This window comes from Hyperolius riggenbachi, chromosome 10 (genome assembly GCF_040937935.1).
Source record: "Hyperolius riggenbachi isolate aHypRig1 chromosome 10, aHypRig1.pri, whole genome shotgun sequence".
In the NCBI taxonomy this organism is placed as follows: domain Eukaryota; kingdom Metazoa; phylum Chordata; class Amphibia; order Anura; family Hyperoliidae; genus Hyperolius; species Hyperolius riggenbachi.
Window position 1 is genome coordinate 111480355 of NC_090655.1, and position 20956 is coordinate 111501310.

At 45.2% G+C, this 20956-nt stretch overlaps 1 protein-coding gene across 2 annotated transcripts in view; it reads left to right on the forward strand.

The window, feature by feature from the left end:
• Positions 1–20956, forward strand: part of LOC137536616 (RING finger protein 122-like) — a 46672-nt gene that overhangs the window by 5570 nt on the left and 20146 nt on the right. For both annotated transcript variants that reach the window (XM_068258870.1, XM_068258871.1), the window contains exons 2-4: positions 7833–7976; positions 11409–11451; positions 16454–16495. In XM_068258870.1, coding sequence (XP_068114971.1) covers positions 7834–7976; positions 11409–11451; positions 16454–16495 — 228 coding nt within the window. In that variant the 5' untranslated portion in view covers position 7833. The remainder of the gene's footprint in view (positions 1–7832; positions 7977–11408; positions 11452–16453; positions 16496–20956) is intronic.

Here is a 20956-nt window from a genome sequence, read left to right on the forward strand (position 1 = left end):
TCCAGACTAAAAATCTACTCAGCAGAACTGAAAAGGCTTGGCGTTTCTTTAACAGTTTCACAGCATCAGAACTTTGTTTTTCTTACCAAAGCATCATTTTTAGCTGCATTTTTAGATAAGCTCCACCCATCAAAGAAAAACAGCCCAGGCTTTTTTTCCCTGATGCTGTGCAGAGCATGATGGGATTTCCTATGTTGTTATTCACATTGCCTAGCAACTGGGAGAGGTGCTCAGGACACAGGACAGTTGGAACTGTGTCTCCTGCTCCCGGTCACCTCCTTTCAACCAAAAAGATGGCTGCCCACATGAAATCAAACATTTGCCTGTTCTTTTAAAACAGGGTGGGTAAGAGATTATATTACCTATCTATTTTAATTAACATAACTAATGTAACTTAATGACAGTATGTTTGTTTAGGCTGGAGTCCCTCTTTAACACAGTCCTTTATAACAAATGATACTCTAGTAAACAGACTGCCACTATGTTTCATTTTGGTGTCAAATGAGGATTCTGCAGCTAAATGAGTTCTTTTATAAATTGGAGCATGTGACTCGATCATTCCAACTGAAGATGCCACTAGCAGTCTCTTTAACTAGGGCGCTCCTGTTTCTTGGCTTAGCCATGCAAGGCGTACGTGAAATCAGAGTCTGCAGCTGTAGAAGTCTGTAATGCAGACAATGGCTAATGAAGGGAACACAATGTAAATGGTATGGTAAGTCAGGCCAGACTCAAGAGTCCTGTGTAAATCCAAGCACATGTTGTGTAGGTAAATCTAGAGATTTCTGACTTTATTCACCACCTTTGTCCATTATAGTTTGGAGTCAGAGAGAAAAGTATAGGTGATGTCTGTAGCACTTTTCAGACAGCGGTGTGATCTGATTAAAACACCTGCAGGCAATATGTATTGGATTTCAGTCTGACCCTATGACAGTCCACATCCTTATTTCCTAATGCCTCCATGTCAGCACAACGGGTATTGGCTCCGCCCAATGACCCCACAGGACATATGAGTATAAAAGTTTGTTTCACCCTCCCAGCAGTGCCTTTTTTTTCTGTCCTCACTCTCACAGGACGTCGCAGGTGATTCCTGCAGGTTTTTTTTTTTGGTTTTACCCCTTACCGGCTGCATCAGGTAGCCTATGCCGCACGGGTTGCCTCCCCTGTGTGATGCCACTGACAGGCCTTAAACAGGCTTTTAAAGTGGGGGCCCCGTTCTACTGGTCTTGGGGGTCCGTTGGCGTGCATTAGCAAGAGTCCACTAATAGTGGACAGTTGGGCTGATGTCTCTCCTACCGTTATTGAAATGTTCACTCTAAACGAGTGATTTCTGGGCGGGCATCCTTCCTCCTTCCTCCTTCCTTCCTCGTGCCTGGCCGGCTCGGCGTGCGCTCCACAGCGGCGTACAGCCGCGTTCCACTGGGCGGAAGCAGAAGTGACGTCAGCGCTTGCCGTCATTCGCATTGGTGGAGCGGCTGGGCGCCGGGGGGAGGGCGTTCCGGATAGCAGCGGCGTGCATTTTAAACGCCGCATCAGTCAGCGCTCATATCCTGACACGCACCTTGTGGACGGACGCATTGCCGCTCCCTGGTTCAAGTCTAACAAGGTAAGGGACTAGCGGGGCCATAAGTAGGGACGCTCTGGGAACCAGCTTAGATATATAACTCCTAAAACTTCCTCTCTTCTTCTTGCAGCACCTTTTCTGCTGCTCCTAAATAGATGCCCACGCGCCCTTCATAGACCAGCGCTCTCTCTCCTGGTAAGGGGGTTCAGGTAGGTGGGGAGGTTTTTTGTTTTGGAGAGCAACAGTTGATTGAGTTTATCTTCTCTTTCAGCCCCAGTAATAGGCTGCGAAGATACTCAATATCCCCCTCAAGAGACCACTACAAGAGACGATCCCGCAGTAGATCTCAAAGAAGATCCAGGTCAAGATCCAAGTCTCCTGCCTATAGACACAGGGAAAAACCCTGCTGGGCTTGCGGCAAGCAGGTGGTCCCGGGGAAGCTTGTATGTGCCGCCTGTTTCCAAGAGTTTAATAAGGAGCCATCTTCCAGGCCGATTGACATCTCAGAGGCCATACAGAAAGCTGTTCAGGATTCGATGAGAAGCTACATAGCCAGCCTTCCAGCTCAACCGGCCGCAATGCATGATCAGCCTTCTACATCAGCCGCAAGACCGACCGATGGTGAAATCGATATTGGTTTTGACTTCGCCTTGGTAGACCCCTTTGTGAGGGCAGTCCGAGAAGTCCTCGACTGGGAGGACTCGGAGGAAGAGTCCGAGGAGAAAAAGAAACCAAGAAGAAGTTATTATAAACATCTTGATAAGACCAGACGGTCCTTTCCGGTCATGGACGAGATTGATGCGATAATACAGGAGGAGTGGCAGAAGATAGAGAAGAAGGCGCCGTTAGCAAACAGGCTGGCCAAACTTTATCCGTTGCCGGAGAAGAAAATCAGATCCTTGGATAATGCACCAGTGGTTGATGGCTGCGGCGGTAGCCAGGCTGGCTAAACACGTTACGCTGCCCATCGAAGACTCTATCTCCTTCATTGACTCTCTTGACAGAAAGCAAGACTTAGATCTGAAAAAGATATACACTACTTGCGGGGGAACCTGTAAACCCGCCATAGCACTGACGGCTGTAGGTAAAGCTATTCAAGCTTGGACAGCGAACATTGAGCAAGCAGTCATGGAAGATGTAGACAAGGAGATTATAATCCAGAAATTGGAGGACCTTAAAATCTCAGGAGAATTTGTCGGTGAGGCAGCCATCGATATCGTGAGAGGAACGGCCAGATCAATGCTGTATTCAGTCACAGCAAAGAGAGCATTGTGGCTAAAGTCTTGGTCGGCGGACCCAACTTCCCGCCAGTCTTGGTGCAGGATCCCGTTTGACGGGAAAGCATTATTCGGAGAAAAATTGGACTCTGCTATTTCCAGAATGACTGGCGGGAAGTCGGGGCTGCTTCCCCAGGATAGACGCCCTAAGAAGAGAGGTAACACCTCACAGCAACAGTTCCAAGGCTCCAGATATCGAAATGCAAGATCTTACAGGCCCGGAAGAGGCAATAGATCAAATTGGCAATCTGCACAGGCTTCAATTGGAAAGCTGGCCAGACAGAAAACCTCCCAGCCGGGACAGGGGCCCAAGAAGTCCTTTTGACAATTTGCTTGTCCAGGAGGGCCCAGTAGGATCCAGGCTGAGGGACTTCAGTCAAGTCTGGAGGAATCAAGTACATTCCCCCTGGGTTCTACGTACTGTCTCGACAGGCTACTTCTGGACATTCAAGGAACGTCCCCCCGGAAATCACTTCAAAGCCACAAGGATACCCTCTTCTCCAGAGAAAATAAAGATATTGCAAGCTTACCTACAAGATCTCATAACAAAGCAAGCAATTATGCCGGTTCCTCCTTCAGAAAGACACCGGGGGCCATATCCTATTCAAGGTGATAAGTAGCTTGCAGATGCGAGCTACTTATCACCTTGCCATCGCGCGAGGATTACCGGCAAATCCTATTGCCCATTTCCTTCGCGCGATGGCCGATCGTTAGGGAGCATTACTCAGGCGAAAGCCTGAGCGATGCTCCCTGTTACCGAGCGATGGGGAGTGAGGTTTACGCTGTGGTGCTGTCCATCAGCACCACGGCCTCACTCCCCACACATGCGCACTCGTCCGCCGAACATCGCCGACATCTTCCGCCGCAGCATCTGGGGGTCTCCTTTAATAAGGAGACCCCCAGAGCTCCCCGTCGGGTCGACGCACAGTTTAGAAGCCAGCGCGCAGCTCTGCCGGGCTCCTCTGTCATACGTACCGCCGCCGATCACCCGCCGCCTCTCGCCGCAAAATCCGTCACGTAATTACAGTGTATCTAACACTGTAATTACTGTGCGCATAGAAGGAGCCCGGGCAAAGCATCTTTGAATCTGCAGCCGGGCTCCCCATTGGTCTGCTGTCTGAACCAATAAAATGGCTCACACAGCAGACCAATGGGGAGCCCGGCTGCAGATTCAAAGATGCTTTGCCCGGGCTCCTTCTATGCGCACAGTAATTACAGTGTTAGATACACTGTAATTACGTGACGGATTTTGCGGCGAGAGGCGGCGGGTGATCGGCGGCGGTACGTATGACAGAGGAGCCCGGCAGAGCTGCGCGCTGGCTTCTAAACTGTGCGGCGACCCGACGGGGAGCTCTGGGGGTCTCCTTATTAAAGGAGACCCCCAGATGCTGCGGCGACGACGTGCGTTAGCTAGTTTAGACCTGCTTTTTGCAGGTCTAAGCTAACGCTCATGTCTGCCGGGAAGCATCGCTTCCCGGAGACATGATAAGGGTAATTGGATTCCGTGTTAAGAACTCGCTGGGCGATTATATCGCCCAAGCGAGTTCTTTTCCGCCTGGGGGGGGGGTCTAAAGTTTAATTAGATTAGGCGATGCCCCCATCGCCTAAGTTAAGAACTCGCCAGTGCTTAGTGCTGGCGAGTTCAGCAATAGAATATGGCCCCAAGGGTTTTATTCGAAGCTGTATTTTGTTCTGAAAAAATCAGGAGATCTCAGGCCAGTACTGGACCTGAAAGAATTGAATACATACATCCATCTGGATCGCTTCAAAATGGAGTCGTTGAACACAATCATCTCGGTGGTAGAGCCTCTGGACTACATGCTGTCAATAGATTTGGAGGACGCCTACCTCCACGTCCCTATACAGAAGAATCTTCAACAATACCTAAGATTCGCGATTGGAAATCTACACTTCCAGTTCACATGCCTACCCTTTGGCATTTGCACAGCACCCAGAACCTTTTCAAAAGATTAAAGAACATCCGCATTTTCCATTATCTAGACGACATCCTGCTTCTAGCGGATTCAGCGACCGACTGTGCTATCCACAGAGACTTTCTAATAAACACTCTAAAGCAGTTTGGTTGGCTGATAAATTATGCCAAGAGTCACCTTCATCCTACTCAAGACCTGGTTTACCTGGGGGCCAGATTTCAGACGCTAAGAAATACAGTAGGGTTACCGGAAGAAAAGATTCCAGTGATAACACACAGAGTTCTTCAGTTGCTACTTTCCACGAAGGCACCAGCAAAGATCTGCTTGAGAGTACTAGGGACAATGTCTGCTACGATTCCGCTAGTTCCGTGGGCCCATTGGCACCTAAGGAGCCTTCAGACAGGATTTCTGGCACAATGGGATGGAGTCAACTTACATCAACCCATACTAATCACACCACTTATGAAGAAGGATCTTCCCTGGTGGTTGGAAACGGAGAATCTGAGAAAGTGCCTACCCTTAAGAGCAAACAAGCCATTAATCATAGGGACAGATGCCAGCACAAGGGGCTGGGGGGCATTCTGCGAGTCAAGAGTGATACAAGGAAGATGGCCGGCATCCATGAAGCAATGGCCAGCCAACAAATTGGAACTCAGGGCAGCCCTGTGTGACCTCCGACACTTTCGGGACCACATCCATGGGAGAGATATACTGCTACAGATGGCCGCTGTAGCCTATATAAGGAACCAAGGGGGCTCCCGGAGCCAGTCACTGATGGAAGAGACCACTCAAATCTTCTCCTTTGCCATGAGGGAGCTGAAATCCCTGACTGCAACCTACATACCAGGGTCCTCGAACATTGTCCCGGACTATCTAAGCAGAACATCCATCTCGAACAACGAGTGGGAATTGGAACAGTCAGTCTTCAGAATGATCTGTGCCCATTGGCAGGAGCCAGAACTGGATTTAATGGCGACTACAGCCAACAGGAAATGTCGAAGATTTATGAGCAGATACCCGGAAAGGGAGGCAGAAGCATACGATGCACTGACGGCCCCCTGGGCTTTTCGGGTGGCCTACGTTTTCCCGCCAGTTCCCCTGATCATGAGACTCCTGCAGAGGTTATTATCGGAGCCAGTAATTCTATTAGCAGTACTGCCATGGTGGCCAAAGAGACCCTGGTTCCCTATGCTATCTCGGATGGCGGTTGCACAACCGATTCAGATACCGGTCAGCAGGACCCTCCTATCCCAAGGCCCGATATCACACCCGAACCCCTCTCGTCTGAAATTGAAGGCCTGGAAATTGAGAGGCGGAAGCTAAAGAATCTGGGTTGTACAGAAGCAGTTATTAATACCCTGCTCAAGGCAAGGAAGCACACAACAAATGCAACATATTATAGAATCTGGAGAATATATTTAGAATTCGCCTCTAAAACGGGATTTGATGCCTTACATCCACCAATCCAACAGCTTTTATCTTTTCTCCAAACAGGTCTGGAAAAGGGCCTCGCCTTTCACTCTGTAAAGGTACAAATTTCAGCACTCTCAGCCCTGACGGGACACCGATGGGCCTTAGAACCCCTGGTGAAGCAATTCGTTGCAGGAGTCATGAGGGTTAAACCTCCCTCTAGATCCATTTTTCCAAAATGGGACCTGCCTCTAGTGCTTGATTATCTGACCAAATCTCCGTTTGAACCTTTGGAAGATTCTTCACTCTGGTTCAAGACATTAAAATCTGTATTCTTAGTGGCAATCACTTCAGCAAGGAGGTCTTCGGAACTTCAGGCTCTAAGTCATCTTGAGCCATACCTATCTTTCTACCCGGATAGAGTTCAAATCCGTCCAGTAAAGGGATTCCTTCCTAAGGTCCCATCAACACTCCATATTAATCAAGAGTGGTCTTTACCTTCCTTTGTACAACAGGACTCGCCAATCTCATCCTCCCTGGACGTGGCAAGATCATTAAGATCCTATCTGGATGCAACGCGGGATATCAGAAAGACCGACAGACTATTCATCGTTCCGGCGGGCTACCGCAAGGGTGAGGCGGCCTCATCAAGAACCATAGCATCTTGGCTAGTCCGCACAATCCAAGGAGCCTATAAGGCAGTAGAGAGAGAGCCTCCGAGTGAAATCAGGGCACATTCCACCAGAGGATTGGCCGCATCCTGGGCAGCTCACGCGAATATTTCTGCTTCCAAGATATGTCAAGCTGCCAATTGGAGCACGATAAATACCTTTATAAGACATTACCAAGTAGACACGGCTGGGTCTACTACTGTAGAGTTTGGAAGAGCAGTCCTATCTTCCTACTCTTCTTCTACTTCTCTTGTGTAATTTTTGGAGTTGTTTGTTTTCTCTTCTGTGGCATAATTAAACAGAACTTGTTTTCACCTGCTCCAGTTGCCCTCCCGTGTTATTTTGTCTAGTTACATCCCGTTGTGCTGACATGGAGGCATTAGGAAAACGGAAAATTGAATACTCACCTAACGGTAATTTTCCTTTCCTGATGCATCCATGTCAGCACAAGGGACCCGCCCACTGTTCAAGTGAGGCACTAGTTAAAAGGCACTGCTGGGAGGGTGAAACAAACTTTTATACTCATATGTCCTGTGGGGTCATTGGGCGGAGCCAATACCCGTTGTGCTGACATGGATGCATCAGGAAAGGAAAATTACCGTTAGGTGAGTATTCAATTTTCCGTTTTCTGGGCCTGCACAGGACTAGCAGAACCTTTATTCCCATAGTTGGGCTGTATGGTGAATATGTCATTCATAAGTGTGGGAAGTAAACAGTCACTTGATGATAATCACCAGAACAGCTGTTTTCAGACCTGTCCTACAGTTTCTGGATCTCCATGCAGCCCCAGTGTGGACATAGACAGCTGTGTACATGGACTGCATGCCTGACTCATCCACATGTTGGATGATGGCTCTACATGTTTCTATGGACACTGTAGCTTGATGTATTTTTAACAAACAAGTTCTACATTTGTGTGTTTTCATTAGTGTGGATCTAGTATTTCTATCAGTCTCACTTGTTTTTTGGTCCGGCACAGAATGTCTGCAGATCACCCCGTACAGAGGTATAATATGACCCGGGACACACTTCATTCAGTGCCGCTCAACCTCTTTGTCTTTGTGTTGGGAGCCGGATTTCTCCTTCTCATCTTCTGCCTTATCTTTTGCTGCTATTTGTTCAGGTAATATTTTGGCACTATGTAGTCTAACGTTCTGAATATGTCCAGAGCATTTATATAAAATATAAACTTTATAAAGTTGACCTGAAGTATCACAAACAATGCAGGCTTTGCAGCTGTCTTCCAGAGTGTCGGCACAGGTGAGATGGTCACTGTGGTTCTACAAAGTCACAGGTGAGATGATCAGTGTGGTTCTACAGTCACAGGGGAGATGATCAGTGTGGCTCTACAGTCACAGGGGAGATGATCAGTGTGGCTCTACAGTCACAGGGGAGATGATCAGTGTGGCTCTACAGTCACAGGGGAGATGATCAGTGTGGCTCTACAGTCACAGGGGAGATGATCAGTGTGGCTCTACAGTCACAGGGGAGATGATCAGTGTGGCTCTACAGTCACAGGGGAGATGATCAGTGCGGTTCTACAGACACAAGGGAGATGATCAGTGCGGTTCTACAGACACAAGGGAGATGATCAGTGTGTTTCTACAGTCACAGGGGAGATGATCAGTGTGGCTCTACAGTCACAGGGGAGATGATCAGTGTGGTTCTACAGACACAAGGGAGATGATCAGTGTGTTTCTACAGACACAGGGGAGATGATCAGTGCGGTTCTACAGACACAAGGGAGATGATCAGTGTGTTTCTACAGTCACAGGGGAGATGATCAGTGTGGCTCTACAGTCACAGGGGAGATGATCAGTGTGGTTCTACAGACACAAGGGAGATGATCAGTGTGTTTCTACAGACACAGGTGAGATGATCAGTGTGGTTGTACAGAGTCGCAGGTAAGATGATCAGTGTGGTTCTACAGAGTCGCAGGTTAAATGATCAGTGTGGTTCTACGGAGTCACAGGTGAGATGATCAGTGTGGTTCTACAGAGTCACAGGTGAGATAATCAGTGTGGTTCTACAGTCCCAGGTTAGATGATCAGTGTGGTTCTACAGCTACAGGTGAGATGATCAGTGTGGTTCTACAGTCCCAGGTTAGATGATCAGTGTGGTTCTACAGTCACAGGTGAAGTGGTCAGTGTGGTTCTACAGTCACAGGTGAAATGGTCAGTGTGGTTATACAGTCACAGGTGAAATGGTCAGTGTGGGTCTACAGTCACAGGTGAGATGAACCGTGTGGTTCTACAGACAAAGGTTAGATGATCAGTGTGGTTCTACACTCCCAGCTGAGATGATCAGTTTGGTTCTACGGTTACGGGTGAGATGATTAGTGTGGTTCTACGGTTACGGGTGAGATGATTAGTGGGGGTCTACAGAGTCACATGTGAGATGATCAGTGTGGTTCTAGAGTCACAGATGAAATCATCCGTGTAGTTCTACAGAGTCACAAGGAAAATTATTGGTGTGCTTCTACAGAGTAACAGATGGAGTCAAAATCATTCTGTGATTTCTCCATGCTCTGTAGTATAGAGAAATAATTGAATTCTGCCTCTGTAAAGGTGCCCATACATCAAACACTGTATGGGCAGAATCAAAAATCTCTCTCTGACCGTATCTGATCAGAGATAATATCTGGTGGCTGCCCATACACCACAGACCAATTCTGATGGATTTCAGCATGAGATCTTTCAGGAATTAGCCTTGTGACACCATCTTTCTGCCCTGGCCGATGTCTCACTGGTGCCCATGCATGAAAATAATTTACCTGTCTGCTGCGAGTTTTCGGTATACCGCATTGGCGCCCCATGCAGCTGCCAGTGTTATAGCACATGACGCGAATGCAGAATGCAACTTAGTGGAGACTCGGCGGCAGCAGACAGGTAAAGTATTTTCTTGCGCAGGCACCAGGGAGCACATCGGCAGTGGGTTCCATCAGGTTGGGCACGGGCAGTCAACGTGATATCTCAAACCATTACTGCCACACACCCGATACCAGTGGCGTAGCTAAAGAGCTATGGGTCCTGGTGCAAGTTTTACATTAGGTCCCCCTAAGCGCTCTATACATAACAATTGATATGGCCCACCAAACCTGCAACAGTGTCAGAGGTGCAAGAAGAGGATCAGGAACAGTTTGTTAATGATTACTGCTAATCAAAGCATCTATAGAAGTGACTATTACCAGCATAGGACCAACATAGAGATCCAACTTTGTAGGTTGATTTTTTCACCTTGTGTCATCCTTACGATTGGTGATATATACACATATACATATTTTTGTCATGAAATTCTATTCAGTGATATAATTACAATTGATCGCATCTGAAAGATTTTAAATGTTTTTAATTGTTTTTATGTTTAGTATGAACGTGCAATAAAAATACGTTTTTCATTGGAGATTACTGTGTCGAAATACATTTACTCTATTCATAGGGTCTTATAGGAGTTATGTGGCTTTTGTTCATTCTTTTGGGGTTCATTAACAATTGCCACAGAACCAATTAGAGGTGCACTCAGATGCACAAATTTATTAGTGCTCAGTTTCGTGTATATATATTTATTAAGTTATTTTAACATGATAATGTTAAAGCTTTGCACACGTGTACAAGGTAAGTCAGGCTGTATAGACCTGTCGCTAGCCTCCAGCCTGTTGCTATAGGGGTGTCCAGGGCCTGATTTCTGGCAAGGCCACATAGGCCATGGCCTAGGGCACCAGAAATTTAGGGGCGGCTCAGTGAGGGACAGTGAAGCTGTTCCATGCAGCCATCCCTATCTACAAGGACAGCTTTAACCTTTGAACTCTCTGTCCTGTACTTGTGTCTTCCCTGCAAGACCTGTAAGCTCTAACCTGCAGGTACACTTCAGCCTAACTCACATGGTTGCACAATGGGTCCATCATTAATGAGATGGCAAACATAACGTAAAAGTTCTTAAGGAACATATAACTTATAATTTATATGCGTATTACTGAAATAGTTATTGTCTGTGACATCCAATCATGTAAGTAGAATTCTCATTGGGGCACACAGAAATAACAACCATACAGACGGTATAATTGGCCTTGGGCGGTAAAAAGTACAAATCCGGCCCTGGGGGTGTCACGTGGCAGATGGGGTGAGTGAGTCGAAGGCTGATAACTGGCTGAGGGGTTGGGGGCTGCCGTACTCTAGCTAGATTCTTGCCAGAGGCAGTCATGGTACACACCTTCAATTTTGATTTGTCTACAAACTCTGCTCATAATATTCAAAATATGTTGACTTTCATACTACATGCTACATAGAGGTGGTAAAATTGGCCAGTCATTGGCCAATCAAAATTGAAGGTGTGTATCAGGCTTTACGGCTTCTTGTGAATCCTCATGGCTTCTGTGCTCTTGCCCTGCACAAGTAGCTGTCACCGCAGCATTGTGGCCCAGCCACTCCTACGTTGACATAGAGCCTGGTGGAATGTGGCACTGCCATTTGGTAATCTGTAGGAATAAACATTGATTTCTGTTATTTTTACCCTATTTACAGTATTATGCATTTTATATTGATGTATTTTATTTTAGACTGAAGCAGCAAGAACAGTACAGGAAACAAGGATATAAAAAGGTATAAAACATGTTGTTCGGTTTAAACAGTTTGAATTTTTCATAAAGCTAATGACAGGGAAAAGGTATATAGGTGGTGTGTGTACAACCCACAATAAAATGGCAATCAGTCTGTTTACATCATGTGATGTAGAGAAACCAATGTGTGGGCAAAGAATCTCCACGTGGCTCCTTATAAAAAAAACAGCAGGTGATAGGACAACAGAGGATGACCAGAGTAGGATGGGATAGTGTTTTAAGCAAGGTCACACCTATGTTCAAACAATGGCCATAACATATACAGTAAGTCCATGAACCTGATCTGCAGGTCTATGTGTTGGGGACAGAGTAACAGCATGGGAGGAAGTGCAAAAAGGGTGCATGTGCCCCAGAGGCCAGGGCCACTGGTTCTGGTAACCATATAGTGGTGCAGTATATATATATATATATATATATATATATATATATATATATATATATATATACATATATATATACATATATATATAAATATATATATATATATATATATATATATATATATATATATATATATATATATATACACATCTGCTTAACTTGTATCACTTCCCTCCCACCTAAACAACATACGATCAGGCCTGTTATCAGTAAATGGCACATGTATTAACTGGGGGAGTTTATTGGAATAAGTATGAAATCTGGGCTATCAAAATTCAGATTTCAGTTTTCGCCTGCAAAATGTCCAAGGGATGCTGCTCATCATTGGTTTGTACAACATTAATTATTTAGTTCTGGTCTGTTATCCATGTGTCAGGTATGTCTCTCTTCCTATTTGTAGTCCCATACAGACGCTCAGTGATTGGCTGCTGCAATGATCATTATTGATCGTACTTAGTGATTTCATTTTCAGCTATAGTAGAGCAGCCTGTTCAATTTTATGGAGAGGTAGGGGGATAACGAGCAGAATATGAGTGATTGCTCAAGTGAAGAAAATCTAGTGTCTGTACATATCTACAGTATACTCTGCAATCGAGTCTACATCACTCATTGCTACTGCTGCGCAGAGAAGAGACATGCATTGGATACAGCTACATATGTAGTCCTGGACAAATCAGAACCTACAAAAAAAGTCACATGTCTGTGACATTCTGTGAGTTTGGGTCTGACCCCAAGATTGTGAGGCTCAGAGACCCGTAGTCTGCAATATGCAAACATACATGGTGCAGGTTTCTACCTCAGACCACAAATCATAGATCTAACATATCCATGACCAGTTTAGCAAGCAGGGCCAGTCTTGTGCAGACTGTAACAGCAAGAATCCCAGCAGTGCTGGTGTGCGTGTACAGGCTAATGTTAAAAAGAAGTGTATGCAGACTGCAGGTAGCCAGGGGTTTGTAGATCTCTTCAGGGTAGCTAAATCATGTATTATAGTGACTGTAGTGATCAGGGGTCATATAAATGGATGAGAATCGGAGAGAGGATAATGTAGCATTTTAAAGGCAATAAACAGAGAGTCTAACCTCCCTTATTGATTACTAATTTACTTTAATAAAAGCAAAGCTCTGATATACCCTTCAAGCTCATACAATACATGCATTTTTAACACCTGGGGAAAAAAGTCTGTATTCAGTGGCGTAGCAATAGGGGATGCAGAGGTTGTGACTGCTCCGGGCCCTTGGGCTAGAGGGGCCCAGTGGGGCCCTCCGTCAACGGCAGTATTGGCTCTTTACTGGTTTTGTGCCGCTAATAATCCCTTCTATAGATGCTTTCAATAGTATTTACTTATTTATTGTATTTATGAAGCGCCAACATATTACACAGCGCTGGTCATTAGTTAGGGTTACAGACAATATTTAGGGATGACATACAGCAATAAGACAATACAGGAATACTTGCAAACCAGATCACGCAGCACAGTATGAGTACAGGAAATGATTGGTCACTGGATGGGAGCATGGAGATTAGACAAGCAACGTTCATTACTGTACACACAACCTATGGATCTGAGTGAACGTTGCTTGTCTAATCTCCATGCTCCCCTCCGGTGACTAAGCATTTCCTCTACTCATACTGTGCTGCGTGATCTGGTTTGCAAGTATTCCTGTATTGTCTTATTGCTGTATGTAGGATGTGTGTACAGTAATGGAGGTGCGTGATCAGGTAGGAGACACAAGGAGGAGGACCCTGCCCAAAGGTTACAATCTAGAAGGAGAGGTAGGGAGACGAAAGGTAGGGGACCAGAGTTATTAGTAATAGTAGTAATCGTTAAACTGTTCCCCATCCCCTTCTTGCACCTCTGATACTGTAATTGTCCTTGGCAGGTTTTGGTGTGCCGTATCAATTGTTATGTATAGAATGCTTTGGGGGGGACAATGTAAAACTCACTCTGGGGCCCACAGCTTCTTAGCTACACCTCTGTCTGTATTTTATTTGGGATCTAAATGAGCGTCACCAGAAGACGGCAATGGTACTTTCCACACAAGCTACAGAGCGGCATTCCTGTAACTGAATGTTAATTTGCAAATGTGACCCTATAATTCTATTCATAGCACACAGCTGCTCTCTAACTCCTTACAGAGCAGAGCAGGCTGAGCAGATACCGCCTCCATCAATCCTTTGCTAAATGATGAGGACAATCTCATGGTCACTCTTAAAGTGCACCTACCATTGGAGAAACATGAATGTTGGCAGCTTTCTGAAGATGTCACTTTCAGTGGCGTAACTACAATTCATGGAGCCCCTCAATGTTCACACCCCTTCCTTGGCTGCCCTTCTTAGCCCAGGGGCCCATCTCACAAGGGTCAGAAAACAAGTGTGGCCATCATGATCTTCACTCCCATAACAAGTGTAGCCACAAGCACCTGATCTGCAGTATAGTCCCGTGTATCGGAGGGGAGGTTAGTAGTTGGGCACCACCCCATCTGTCGGCTTCCCTGCGATCACAGGTGTTGCTCCCCTCCAGTTACACCTCTGCTCACTTTCCTGGCTTTTGTGCTGATACTTTGATTCAACTGAATAAAAAAAATTATTTTGACCAAACACATGGATCAGAACAGTCATTACTATTAAGTTCAGTGTAAAGATTGGGGAAACACTGCTGTGTATTCAGGGCACATGCCCCCAAAGTATTACACCTAGAAACACCACTATACATATGGTAAACATATGACATTCACAGTCATTCAGGGAGTCTATTTCATTTCTGTACAGAAATCCCCATCTTCTGCTGCGCCTAAAAAGTAATTGTGAAATCCAGAGGTTTACCTCCAATTGTTTTAACCTCCTTTCCACTTCCTTCTGCATAGAGCAACATATGCTTCTAGACAAAGCCAAATTTGCAGAAAGGGTCAATGACTGGTATCGTAAATGATGGTATAGGCTGGCCAAGGCTTTCTGTATGTATGTGGCTCTACACTTCTATGGTGGCCTTTACTAAGTGTGTAAACAGCAATGGTGGTTTTGATGAGAGGGTGCTCACTGGGTGCAAAATACCAGGATGTAGAGAGTAGAGACTTCATCCACAGGGATCTTGTGATGAATTCTTCTAGAGCAGTGTGCTCAAAGCGCGTACGAGAGAAATCGCTTCAATATACGGCTTACCCTGCTCCTGCACAAGTCCCTGCAGTGTTAAAGGGAACCAGACGCCGGAATCGTAAAAAGAAAAAAAGATTTTCTACATACCTGGGTCGTCTTCCAGCCCCATAAGCCTGCATCGCTCCCACGCCGCCATCCTCCGCTTCCTGGATCGCCGGTACCGGGTCCCGTCACTTCCGGCGGACGCGGCCAAATGTCCGCATGAGCAGGGGCTCCCTCCATACCTTTACGCGCGCGGCTGCGCAGTATGCAGCTGCACGCGTACGGGTATGCCGGGAGCCCCTGTAATGCAGACAATTGTCCGCGTGCTGCCGCCGACTGGCCGATTGGCCGAAACTACGGGACCGCCGGATACAGGAGGTGGAGGAGGGTGGCGTGGGAGCGATCCGTGCGTATGGGGCTGGAGGAAGCCCCAGGTATGTATAAAATCTTCTTTCTGGGGCCTCTGGTTCCCTTTAATTACTATTCCCCCTCCTGGTCCACATGGATGGTGGGGAGTTATGTAATTCGGCTTCCAGCTATTGCTGGTGGCCGAATTACAGTGTTTAAAAAGTAACTTCAGCTCCATCTTCTGATGGCGCCGAAGTTACTTACTGTGGGCCGCTATAGCCGTAATTCCTATTACTGTCTGGTGGCTTCGCCCACATCTCCTGCTCTCTAACCGACATGCTCGGCTGAAACCACCTATACAGTTACAATGCTTAGTGGAGTATTTTTTATCCAGCTTGGTACTTGAGAATGATTGTAACCTCAAGAAACAAACTAGACCTTATTTGTGGAGTGTTACATTAGTATTATTACTCCTTAGTTATTGCATTATTCAGCAACTTTGCTATGGTTCTGTGAATTACTTCTTTACTTTTTTTTCTCTTTTGAAGCATGTTAGCTCTGGAGGACTATAACAGGAATAGTATTTGTTGACCTAAATGCCCTCCACCGAAATAAAAGATGCTTATCACAAGTGTTGAACAAAGAGTCCCTTCAATATATAAATGTCTATTCATTTGGAAAAAGATCCCATAGGTGGCAAATCAAAAGGTGTTAGACCAAGCAGCTAATGAGTTAATACAACTGGGCAGTTGATTTGTTGGCTCTTGCCTTTGATTTGACCATCACAGCTTCTACTTCTGTATGAGTGGAGGCTTTCATATTAAGGGAATTTGAGGCTTCTTGAATTTTTCCTCACCAGAAATTACATTTTTTGTAGAATTACATTTTACAGGATATTCTGATTTTACAGGACATTTTAAAAAGTCATATTTGTTTAGTTATGGTATATTACTTGAATTTCCCAGTATTGTTAAATTGAGATTAAATTTCAATTTTTCCAAGAATGTTACAAAAACACTGACTTTCATAGTGTGTCCTCATTTTTTCACATGATTGCAATTGTTTTCTCAATACTCTATTGCACAACTTATTTGTTGGTTGCTTTCGTATTGTTCTAGGTAGTCTTAAAAGACAACACAAAGAAGACCAACCTTCTTGGGGTAAGTTTTAGACCAACCTTCTTGGGGTAAGTTTTTTTGGATCCAACTCGCCAAAAGCCCTTCTACATTAGTCTTTATCTTTTCCATAGCTGTTAAAGAGAAACACATATTAAGGCAGGGCACTGATAGTTGACTGTACCACCTGGTTTAGCCAACTTTATACTGCAATACACTAGTCTGTCATCAAAACTTATGGCACACATGAATCAAGAAAATCCCCTATAGTCACACTACTCTATCTACAGTTAAATTTTAACGTTTTTCTTAAGCTTGAACAGTGGATTTTTTAGGCATAGGCAATACAGTCCATTGCCTGGAGTGCCATTGGTCCTGGGTGGGCGCCATGGCCCTACAGTAAGCACCGCCCTGAATGAAGCCCCGCCCTGGACTAAGCCCCACCCCATGGATGTTCTATTACCTGTTTCTGCTCTGTGTGCAGCAGCAGGAAGTTCTGTGTCCTGAGGAGGAGCAGCTTTGCAGGTCCCTGAAAAGCAGACGTAACAAGATCCAGATAGTGTAAGTTGCAGCCAGGCGCCACTGTGTCCCTCTGTGCCACCCCTCTATCCCCATGCGTCCTTCTGTCCCCCTTTGCGCCTCCTGTCTCCTTGTGCCTCCTTCTGTCCCCATTGCCACTTCGGTCCCCCTGTGCCTCTTTCAGTCCCCCTTTGCCTACCTCTGTGCCCTTTTGGTCCCCCTGTGCCTCCTTCTGTCCCACGGTGTATTCTTCAGTGCCCCTCTGCCTCCTTCTGTCCCCTTTTTTTCTTCCTTCTGTCCCCCTTTTGTGCCGCCTTCTGTCCCCTTATTGCTTCCTTATGCCCCCCTTTGTGCCTCCTTCTGTCTCCCTGTGCCTCTTTTTGTCCCCCTCTGCCTCCTTCTGTTCCTCTGTGTGCCTCCTTCTGTCCCCATGCCTCTTTCTATCCCCTTGTGCCTCCTTCAGTACCGCATGCCTCCTTTTGTCCTCCTGTGCCTCCTTCTGCACCCCTCTGTGCCTTCTTCTTTCCCCTTGTGGTACCTCTGCCCCCTGTGCATCCCTTTGTCCCACTGGGGGGGGAGGGGGGGAGGGAGGTTGACACAGGACTTCCTGTTCACAAATGGTCAGTGCTGAGGCAATGCTAAACATGCCACACCACTCTGAACATTGCTTTGGCAACTGTCTAATATCTGGAGGATGTTCCTAAGCAGTTTCTAGCGGACACACCCTTAAAGGGAACCTGAACTGAGTAAAATTATTTAAAATAAACACATGAGGTAACTTCAAATGAACATTACATAGTTACCTTGCCATCAGCACCTCTCAGAAACTCACCATTTTCTTCAAGCAACAATCCCTTCCAGTTCTGACAACATTTTGTCAGAACTGAAATATATCCGTTGCTGTCAGTTATAGCTGAGAGGACAACTGATGTACCAGGTAATATCCATGTTTCCCTATGGCTCAAGTGAGCGATGTTACAGTTTAATAGTGTGCTGACCAGAAAGCTGCTATGGGGTAATGCCCATTTTCAAAATGGAGGACGGAGAATTCCATTGATCACAGTGGACAAATGGGACGCAGGAGAGGAGAAAGAGATTGATGAGTAGACTACACAGGAGGTAAGTATGACCTGTGTATGGTTATTTTGACTTTTAATTTTCAGTTCAGGTTTTCTTTAAGATAAACTATTCACTATGAAAGAGACTAATCATTGATACTAGATCAATTGGGGTGTACAAAGTATTAGTAAATTAACTGATCGACTTTCAGTTGATAATATGACCAAATTCAATTCCCTAAAGTCCTTTTTTGCACTTTATTTAATCTGATGAGTCAAACGTCCAATAGGTTAAAAATAGGGATGTGGATTGGGAGGAAGGGTGTTTGCGCTTAGATAAAATGCAGTGAGGTGTACACATTAGACGCCTCCAGGATCTGAAACTTACATAGGATTAGTTGGGAGGATATAATACATATGGTTTAGAAGCATCTTTGTCAAGACTGACTGATATATATTTAACTGGTTTGAATGAATGAACACACTTTAAGGGTTGATTTAAGCACTGCGGTAAGCACCAAGTGAACGAACACCGCACAAATCACATCATGTAACTGATGGTTACTTTATACAGGGTGGTTTCCCCTATATAACAAGTCAAGTCCTTCTAAACAGTGATTATTATGAGAACATTTGCAGAAACAGGAATGATATTTTTGACCATTTCCTTTTTCTCAAGTCCCCATTTGAGGATCTTTTTTTTTTGCAAAATAAAAGCAGGAAACTGTAAGTCGTTCTGTCAAATGCATGAACTGTGGTTTTAAATCTTTCTTTTTTATTTATTTATTAATACACTGGGTGCTTTGTGTTTGGCTGAAATTATTTTAGAATGAATTCACCAAGCCAGACACAGTCAGGGCTCGTTTCCACTATTGCGGTGCAGAATCGCCTGGATTCCACCGCTGATGAAATCGCTTGCGGATGCGATTCCCCATGCGTTTTTTGCCACGAATTCGCATAGGTGAGGGTATATGCGATTTTAACCATGTCACTGCCTGTGTGAATTTACATCGGTACCTATGCGAATTTGCATGCGAATTCGCGGCAAAAAACGCATGGGAAAAACGCATGCGATTTCCCTATTAAATACATTGCATGCGATTTGCATGCATTCCACTCTCAGGCAAATTCGTTGGCTGTTTTGTGCGTTTTTTCACCGCTCAAAAAAACGCACATCACCAACGCAACAGTGGAAACAGGCCCATTCACTTTTATACCATGTGCGAATCCGCATGCGTTGGACGCATGCGGATTCGCGATAGTGGAAACGAGCCCTGAAGCTCATTATCCACATTCTCAGAGAAAAGCTAGTCACACGCTGCGATACATCTTCAATTAAAGATACCCGAGGTGACATGTGACATGATGAGATAGATATGGGTATGTACAGTGCCTAGCACACAAATAACTATGCTGTGTTCCTTTTTTTCTTCCTCTGCCTAAAAGAGTTAAAGTTAAATATCACGTATGTAAGTGGCTGACTCAATCCTGACTCTGAGAGCTGGCTTCTGAGAGCAGGAAAGAGATAAAAGGTTCAATAGTTCATAGATTTTAGCTCTGGCATACTTCAATGAATGTGTCATTGAGCAAAAACAATTAAAACTTAAAACGTAGATTTAAACATAAAATAAAACTGTGGAATATCTTAAGAAGTAATTTTTAGGAGAAGGAAGATAGATACAATCGTTTATTTCATTTGTTTATTTTCGCCTCGGGTGTCTTTTAATTAGATGTACGATTTGATAAAAATATTGAATTAAGTAAGAATCGTTTTTAAAATATTGATCGAACGTTTATCAGGAAAAGCCATTCTTTCTATTGAGCAGAGCAGCCTCTGCATACTTTTCTATTGTATTGATCAGTTCAAACCTAATGATAAGTGGTGATATCTGCTGAAATCAGAATTAAGCAGTTTAAGGTGGAAAAACAATCCATATTACCTGATCAATTTCCAATCACAGAACTGTTGATTGCATAGTGTTTGCATAGCTTAATTCCAGCATCTTATGCTTGATAAAAATTGACCAATACCTCTGCTATGCGAATGTCATACATGTTCACAGGCAAGATTAAAGGTGAACTGAAGAGAGAGGTATATGGAGGCTGTCATGTTTATTTCCTTTTAGACCATACCAGTTGCCTGGCAGCCCTGCTGATCCTCTGCCTCTAATACTATTAGCCATAGCCCCTGAACAAGCATGCAGCAGATCAGGTGTTTCAGTGGTTCAGACTTATAAGTCTGATCTGACAAGACTAGCTGCATGCTTGTTTCTGGTTTTAATCAGATACTACTGCAGAGAAATAGACCAGCCGGGCTGCCAGGCAACTGGTATTGATTAAAAGGAAATAAACATGACAGCCTCCATATACCTCTCTCTTCAGTTCCCCTTTAAATTTGCCTGGACGTTGCTTAACCGAAATCTACGCCCTGTCTGGAACCTCTTAAAGCCCCTTTTCCACAAGCAGTCGATAGGCAGTTAATAGCCTCTCAAACACTCACACCTGCTTGCTGCTGCCTGCCAAATGTTCACAGGTGCCTGGTAACTGCTTGCTAAGCACACAATTCAACTGTCCATAGAAAAGGGGCCTAACTCTGCCAGGGCGTAGATTTCAATAGCCCCAGCTCCATACCTCTCCCATTACATTCAGCTGTCTAATGACAGCTCAGCTCCGTGCGCCCGTCAGGAGACAGTTTCATTGGCTCCTGTCCTGACCCTGTGATCACTGTGAGCAAATCATAGTAATCACAGTGTTAAAAGAGTAAAAAAGGCTGTGGGTCTTAATGGGCCAGAGCTGGTATGTCCCGAATGGGTTGTAGATCTCACATGGCAGCAAATCTTCAGCGATCTCTGACGTATCAGCATTGCACAAGCACATTTTTCTCCCCCACCTCCATAGCAATTGCATCGCCACAGCATCAGGCCCAAAA